General features: G+C 40.9%; 1 protein-coding gene across 1 annotated transcript; it reads right to left on the bottom strand.

Moving 5' to 3' along the window:
• Window positions 1-2273: 2273 nt before the first annotated feature.
• On the bottom strand, window positions 2274-7333 carry LOC139573872 (probable U3 small nucleolar RNA-associated protein 11). Its single transcript, XM_071397804.1, has 8 exons — window positions 7113-7333; window positions 6805-6866; window positions 6556-6658; window positions 6029-6151; window positions 5631-5724; window positions 3415-3545; window positions 3041-3151; window positions 2274-2638 (listed from the first exon to the last, which is right to left on the bottom strand). Exons 1-8 carry the CDS (start codon window positions 7170-7172, stop codon window positions 2555-2557), a joined length of 768 nt encoding a protein of 255 aa, XP_071253905.1. The 5' UTR covers window positions 7173-7333; the 3' UTR covers window positions 2274-2554.
• Window positions 7334-7953: the final 620 nt, after the last annotated feature.

Below are 7953 nucleotides of genomic sequence, written 5' to 3' on the forward strand. Positions count from 1 at the left end.
TTTTGTACATTGTAGAATAATAGTGAAACATCAAAACTATGAAATAACACATACAATCATGTAGTAACCAAAAAAAGTGTTTAACAAATCAAAATATATTTTATACCTGAGATTCTTCAAAGTAGCCACCCTTGACTTGATGACAGCTTTGCACACTCTTGGCATTCTCTCAACCAGCTTCCCCTGGAATGCTTTTCCAACAGTCTTGGAAGGAGATTCCACATATGCTGAGCACTTGTTGGCTGCTTTTCCTTCACTCGCGGTCCAACTCATCCAAAACCATCTCAATTTGGTTGAGGTCGGGTGATTGTGGAGGCCAGGTCATCTAACGCAGCACTCCATTACTCTCTTTCTTGGTCAAATAGCCCTTACACAGCCTGGAGGTATGTTGGGTCATTGTCCTGTTGAAAAACAAATGATAGTGGGACTAAGCACAAACCAGATGGGATGGCGTATCGCTGCAGAATGCGGTGGTAGCCATGCTGGTTAAGTGTGCCTTGAATTCTAAATAAATCACTGACAGTGTCACCAGCAAAGCACCCCCACACCTCTTCCTCCATGATTCACGGTGCGAATCACACATCCGGAGATCATCCATTCACCTACTCTGTGTCTCACAAAGAGACGGCGGTTGGAACAGACCAAAGGACAGATTTCCACCGATCCATTGCTCGTGTTTCTTGGCCCAAGCAAGTCTCTTCTTTTTATTGGTGTCCTTTAGTAGTGGTTTCTTTGCAGCAATTCAACCATGAAGGCCTGATTCATGCAGTCTCCTCTGAACAGTTGATTTTGAGATGTGTCTGTTTCTGAAACTCTGTGAACCATTTATTTGGGCTGCAATTTCTGAGGCAGGTAACTAATAAACTTATCCTCTGCAGCAAAGGTAACTCTGGGTCTTCCTTTCTTGTGGCGGTCCTCATGAGAGCCAGTTTCATCATAGCGCTTGAAGGTTTTTGCGACTGCACTTGAAGAAACTTGACTGACCGCATTGACTGACCTTCATGTCTTAAAGTAATGATGGACTGTCGTTTCTCTTTGCTTATTTGATCGGTCTTGCCATAATATGGACTTGGTCTCTTACCATATAGGGCTATGTTCTGTATACCAACCCTACCTTGTCACAACACAACTGATTGACTCAAACACAATAAGGAACGAAAATCCACAAATTAACAAGGCACACTAGTTAACTGAAAATAATTGAAATGCATGCCAAGTGTGCAAAGCCGTCATCAAGGCAAAGGGTGGCTACTTTGAAGAAAATAAAATATTTTGATTTGTTTAACACTTTTTTGGTTACTACATGATTCAATGTGTTATTTCATCGTTTTTGATGGCTTCACTATTATTCTACAATGTAGAAAATATTCTAAATAAAGAAAAACCCTGGAATGAGTAAGTGTGTCCAAACTATCAACTGGTACTGTATTTACCAATGACAATTCTGACTAGTCTTATTTATACTGTTATGTAGATCATATTTGGTCTTTAAACGACGCAAAGAAAATACTAATTACACTATAACGTTCTTGAATTGAGCAGTCCTGAGCGGCGAGAGCAAGTTAAGCACAACTGTACTTACTTCAAATCTGCCATCTAGACCCTCTGCCAAAATAAAGGAAACACTTAAATAAAGTGTCTTAATAGGGTGTTGGGCCACCATGAGCCAGAAGAGCTTCAATGCACCTTGCCCTAGATTCTACAAGTGTCTTGAACTCTATTGGAGGGATGCGACACCACTCTTCAACAAGAATTTCTATAATTTTGTGTTTCGTTGATGGTGGTGGAAAGCGCCGTCTCGGGCACCGCTCCTGAATCTCCCATAAGGTGTTCAATTGGGTTGAGAACGGGTGACTGAGGCGGCCATGGCATATGGGTTATATAGTTTTTGTGCTCATCAAACCATTCAGTGACCACTTGTGCAATGTGGATGGGGGCATAGCCATGGTAGCCAAAATAATGCCCAGAATAATAGCCTGCACAGTATTTTTTTTTACATGACCTTAAGATTGATGGGATGTTAATTGCTTCATAAAAATCAGGAACCACACCTGTGTGGAAGCACTAGCTTTCAATATACTTTGTATCCCTTATAATATTATCTACTCAAGTGTTTCCATTATTTTGGCAGTACATTCCATTACATTGATAAAGTACACTAGTGCCACCTACTGGTAGTGTAACTGAACAGCATGATATTGATAAACGCTCACACGAACCTATAAAGAACCTATAAAGATGACGTTTGACAGACAAGATTGAGGCTTTAGGAATTTGTCTCAAAACAATTTATTCATACAATAACCAAACTTTTATCCTTTGATAAATATGTACAAAAACTCTGCATTGCTGCAATCATAGAGATCAATCTACGCCTCCAACAACAATTGAGAGTGAATTCATTTACCATTTCACTTGTCCATATCCACATGAATTGCGCTAGGCAAACCAAAGTCCACATTACTGTCCGATGGTGACCGACTGGTGATTGTATAACAGGCCACAGAAAGGTCTCGTTGATGATGCGTTTCCTGTTCAAAGAGGTTTACCTTTCTCAGCGCTTTCTCTTAGCTTCAAACTTGTAGACAGCAGAGACATTGACCGTCTCTTTGCTCACCTTCACCTTCTTGTTCTTATCCTGGACAGAGAGGAGACACCACAGAGATGGTAATACTGTTGAACATTCTATCATTTAGTGTGTCACCGTATTCTGTGGGAGACACACAAGCACAACGAGGATCAAAGAAACCTCCTATATAGTTAACAAGCAGGCTGTTCTTTCTAGAAGTAGATGCCCCCTTTGGGACAGTGGATAGAATCGAATGGATTAGCACAGAAAACAATTTAAAAGCCTAGAATTAAGTACAACTTGTCCACCAGAGGGGGGAAACGTACCTTTGGCTTTTCTAACATGTGAAGCCCCTAGAAATACCCCATCAATACAAACAATTATCATGGGTAAATCCAAGTCTTTCTCAACCACCGTCTTAAGCATTACGAATCATTACGTTTATATGGCTTGTAGTCATCTCCTACTCACGTGTAGGTCTTTGCGTGTCTGGATCTTCTGTCCAATGACAAACATCTTCTTCTCCCGGTCAATCCGCTGGGACAAGATCTTATACTGGTGCTTCCTCTGTCTGGCCAACTTCTGCATAGAGGAAAACATACACAACCATCAACACATGTAACAGAGAAATACTCGTTAGAGAGTTGAATAACCACACACCACCATAATTGAGAAATGTGAGAAATCTTGTGAATTTTTGCTAACAAAAGGCCTTAAAATGAGAGACTGGAATGTGCAAATGTGCAAACTCGACCCACCCGGTGCCCTAGGCGAGCTAAAACGAAAGCACCCATTGCTGAGGATCAGTGTGGCCATCAGGCTACACAGGGACACTCCTGACTGACCTTTATCACAAGAGGCTCCACGGCACCCTGGATGGTCTGGGTCTCCAGCGTATGGAGGGTGGGCCGGTTGTACACCCTGTCCACCAGCTCAGGAGCTGTGTCCAGGTGGCTGGCCAGTTCAAAGTCTGCTACTGTAGTGGAACACAAAACCAGGAGATATCAGGGCTCTGTCAGTTTCAGATGGTCTTTAAAAACAGTCTTCAGTTAAAGGAAAGATTCACCCATTTTGAATGTTATTTCGTATTTGTGCAACGCTGAGGGATGTTCTATAGATTCCCGGGGACATATCATGTTTTCATGTTTATCGGAGCTACCTGATCGGCTCTCCTATTCTTAGACGCTTTATGGATATGGGCCCTGATTCCTAGGTGTACAAGAAAAATGTCTGTACGTATGATGAAAGTGGGAGTTAATGGCCTTCTGTATGAAATATCCAACGCAATACCACAAAATAACACTACCCAGTGTGTGTGTGTGTGTGTGTGTGTGTATATATATAGTAGTGTTATTTTGTATATATATATATATATATATATATATATACATATACATATACATACACACACACACACATTTGAAGTCGGAAGTTTACATACACTTAGTTTGTAAACATTAAAACTCGTTTTTTCAACCACTCCACAATTTTCTTGTTTAATTAACAAACTATAGTTTTGGCAAGTTGGTTAGGACATCTACTTTGTGCATGACACAAGTAATTTTTCCAACAATTGTTTACAGAATTATTTCACAATTCCAGTGGGTCAGAAGTTCACATACACTAAGTTGACTGTGCTGTTAAACAGCTTCGAAAGTTCCAGAAAATGATGTCATGGCAATAGAAGCTTTAGAGGCTAATTGACATCATTTGAGTCAATCAGACGTGTACCTGTGGATGTATTTCAAGGCCTACCTTCAAACTCAGTGCCTCTTTGCTTGACATTACAGGAAAAACCAAAGAAACCAGCCAAGACCTCAGAAAAAAAATGATAGACCTCCACGAGTCTGGTTCATCCTTGGGAGCAATGTCCAAACGCCTGAAGGTACCACATTCATCTGTACAAACAATAGTATGCAAGTAGAAACACCATGGGCCCACGCAGCCATCACACCGCTCAGGAAGGAGACGCGTTCTGTCTCCTAGAGATGAACGTACTTTGGTTCGAAAAGTGCAAATCAATCCCAGAAAAAACAGCAAAGGACGTTGTGAAGATGCTGGAGGAAACAGGTACAAAAGTATCTATATCCACAGTAAAACGAGTCCTACATCGACATAACCTGAAAGGCCGCTCAGCAAGGAAGAAGCCACTGCTCCAAAACCACCATTAAAAAAGCCAGACTACAGTTTGCAACTACACACGGGGACAAAGATCGTACTTTTTGGAGAAATGTCCTCTGGTCTGTTGAAGCAAAAATATAACTGTTTGGCCATAATGACCATCATTATGTTTGGAGGGAAAAGGGGGAGGCTTGCAAGCCGAAGAACACAATCCCAACCGTGAAGCACGGGGGTGGCAGCATCATGTTGTAGGGGTGCTTTGCTGCAGGAGGGACTGGTGCACGTCACAAAATAGATGGCATCATGAGTAAAGAAAAGTATGTGAATATATTGAAGCAACATCAAGACATCAGTCAGGAAGTTAAAGCTTGGTCACAAATGGGTCTTCCAAATGGACAATGACCCCAAGCACACTTCCAAAGTTGTGGCAAAATGGCTTAAGGACAACAAAGTCAAGGTATTGGAGTGGCCATCACAAAGCCCTGACCTCAATCCTATAAAACATTTGTGGGCAGAATTGAAAAAGCGTGTGCGAGCAAGGAGGCCTACAAACCTGACTCAGTTACACCAGCTCTGTCAGGAGGAATGGGCCAAGATTCACCCAACATTGTGGGAAGCTTGTGGAAGGCTACCCAAAACGTTAAACAATTTAAAGGCAATGCTACCAAATACTAATTGAGTGTATGTAAACTTCTGACCCACTGGGAATGCGATGAAAGAAATAAAAGCTGAAATAAATAATTTGCTCTACTATTATGCTGACATTTCACATTATTAAAATAAAGTGGTGATCCTAACTGACCTAAGACAGGGCATTTTTACAAGGATTAAATGTCAGGAAATGTGAAAAACTGAGTTTAAATGTATTTGGCTAAGTTGTATGTAAACTTCCGACTTCAACTGTACTTTGCTTGGTGTTCGTATTAATGTATTCCTCTACCTTCTTGCTTTGAGTCCAAGTAGAAGGAGTGCCTGTTTTTCTGTTTGCTGTCAGCGTCCAGGAGATGGAGTTCTGATTTCAACCTCTCAATTTTCTGAAGGCAATTCAAAACACTTAAGCCTGCACTTTCACCACCATTGACAACTTCAGTGATTAAACAGAGTGAGTACAAGAACCCAACAGTCTGCATGTTGCACCCCACGGGATCAATTGTTGTTCAATTGCTTTTCATAGGCTCTTATTTGTGCCGACTGGCATAGATTCCCCTCACAATTTCACACTGTACATATTCACAGCCAATTCCTTTATCCAATCATACAGCTAAAAGGAAATACGTTCATTCAAGAACATAAGGAACAGTTTATTCAAGTTTAAAAGGCACCACACTGAGCTCTTACCTTGCCCTCAGCCACTCTCTTCATCTCTACATATCTGATATCCTGCGTCCTCATCACCTTCCTCTGTTCCTCTGTATTCTCCTCCTCTGTTCCTTTAGCCTTATTTGCCACATGCACTCCATCCTTTCAGAACACAAGAGGACCAGAGATGAGGGGATTTTATTATCAGACTGCAGAACTGGCACAACCATTAATCTATCATGTTTTACTTTCATTCTTATACCAGCAAGGATGAAATATGGACATGGTAAGACAGTCAAACATGAAATGACCGTATAAGCTAGCTATTGTATTAGCCCGAGTGCCAGTCTGTTTGTGCCATCATGCCAACTGATTATCACACCTGACAATGAGCATGGGAGTTGGCAAGTGCACAAACAGATCTGGGACCAGGCTACTCCTGTATAACCTGGTCCCAGATCTGTGAGGTCTTACTCCATTGTGTTTGGCTTGACAATGACCAGGAGTTGACAAGACAGCACAAATCTGGGACCAGGCGAAGCAACATCCAATGAGTGATGACTTACCTTAAGCTGAGAGCTGACCATCTTAAAATAGAACTCATCAGGGTTTTTGTCCAAGGCTTTTTTACGCAAAGCAGCAAGGGTGTTCTCTTTCTTGTGGTGGTCACTGAAAATGTCAAAACAAAGCATATAAGATCAGCAACCAAATCAAATCTGTACATGGACCACACATATCTAGCTGTGTAGCTTACGTGACAGTTCAGCAAATGTGAATATGTGTTACTAGAATAAGCGTGAATTAGATTGACTTACTCCGCACGAAGTTTGTAATCCTTTTTCTTTTCAAGATGTCCAAGATGTTTTCTGAAAACAGGCTGTGGCACAACATTAAAGATTATTAGTTGGTTAACGTTAGTTATTACAGTAGGCAACAGGAACCAAATTCACATTGTTATTAACTAGTTAGCAACATAATTCTACATGTCAACAACCATCAATTACACTAATCAATACTTTACACATTGGTAGCTGTACAAACAATAGCATTGCTACCTGGAAAGTTAACGCGTTAGCTAGCTAGCGACAGTAGCTAGCTAACGTAATAACTATCTCATCCTTACCTGGGATCTTTCTTTGTGATTTTTTTGTTGGGATTTCAATGCCTTTCTAAACGACGACATATTGCCAATTTTCAAAGTACAAAATCTATAATGTAGACAGTTCTTCCTAAAACAAGCAACTGCCTCAAAATTCTCCCTTAGTAAAACACGTGGGTATACAGGAAGCGCTAAAAACACTTGGGTATACAGGAAGCGCTATTTCACTTTTCATTTAAGAAGATTCGCTATTTCTTCACTCTCCGCTGGCAACCATATGTAGTACAAATCAAACCAATGATATTATGGTGAGCTCTCTTGATGTTATGGTGGGTGAAATTAGTGATGACGAAATATTAATATATGTTTAGAATTTCCATTAGTGTCATTATTCATATCAACAAAATACACATCAAACTTTTGTTGAAATTATCAGATGTGGTTGTTGCAACATTCGCAATTAAACAGTAGGTGGCACTGTTACACACATTTTGACAATTAACCAGGCACTCCTGCCCTGATGTCGAAAGTATCAAATCAAATCAAATTTATTTTATATAGCCCTTCGTACATCAGCTAATATCTCGAAGTGCTGTACAGAAACCCAGCCTAAAACCCCAAACAGCAAGCAATGCAGGTGTAGAAGCATGGTGACTAGGAAAAACTCCCTAGAAAGGCCAAAACCTAGGAAGAAACCTAGAGAGGAACCAGGCTATGAGGGGTGGCCAGTCCTCTTCTGGCTGTGCCGGGTGGAGATTATAACAGAACATGGCCAAGATGTTCAAATGTTCATAAATGACCAGCATGGTCAAATAATAATAATCACAGAAGTTATCGAGGGTGTAGCAAGTCAGCACCTCAGGAG

This window comes from Salvelinus alpinus, chromosome 4 (genome assembly GCF_045679555.1).
Source record: "Salvelinus alpinus chromosome 4, SLU_Salpinus.1, whole genome shotgun sequence".
In the NCBI taxonomy this organism is placed as follows: domain Eukaryota; kingdom Metazoa; phylum Chordata; class Actinopteri; order Salmoniformes; family Salmonidae; genus Salvelinus; species Salvelinus alpinus.

Bases quoted from the DNA above. Each gene is read 5' to 3' on its own strand.
- LOC139573872 (XM_071397804.1), bottom strand. From the start codon at position 7,172: ATGTCGTCGTTTAGAAAGGCATTGAAATCCCAACAAAAAAATCACAAA. The intron at 6,867-7,112 runs GTAAGGATGAGA...GTTGTGCCACAG, and splicing joins ATCACAAAGAAAGATCCCAG to CCTGTTTTCAGAAAACATCT. The intron at 3,152-3,414 runs GTCAGTCAGGAG...TCCTCTATGCAG, and splicing joins TGGAGCCTCTTGTGATAAAG to AAGTTGGCCAGACAGAGGAA.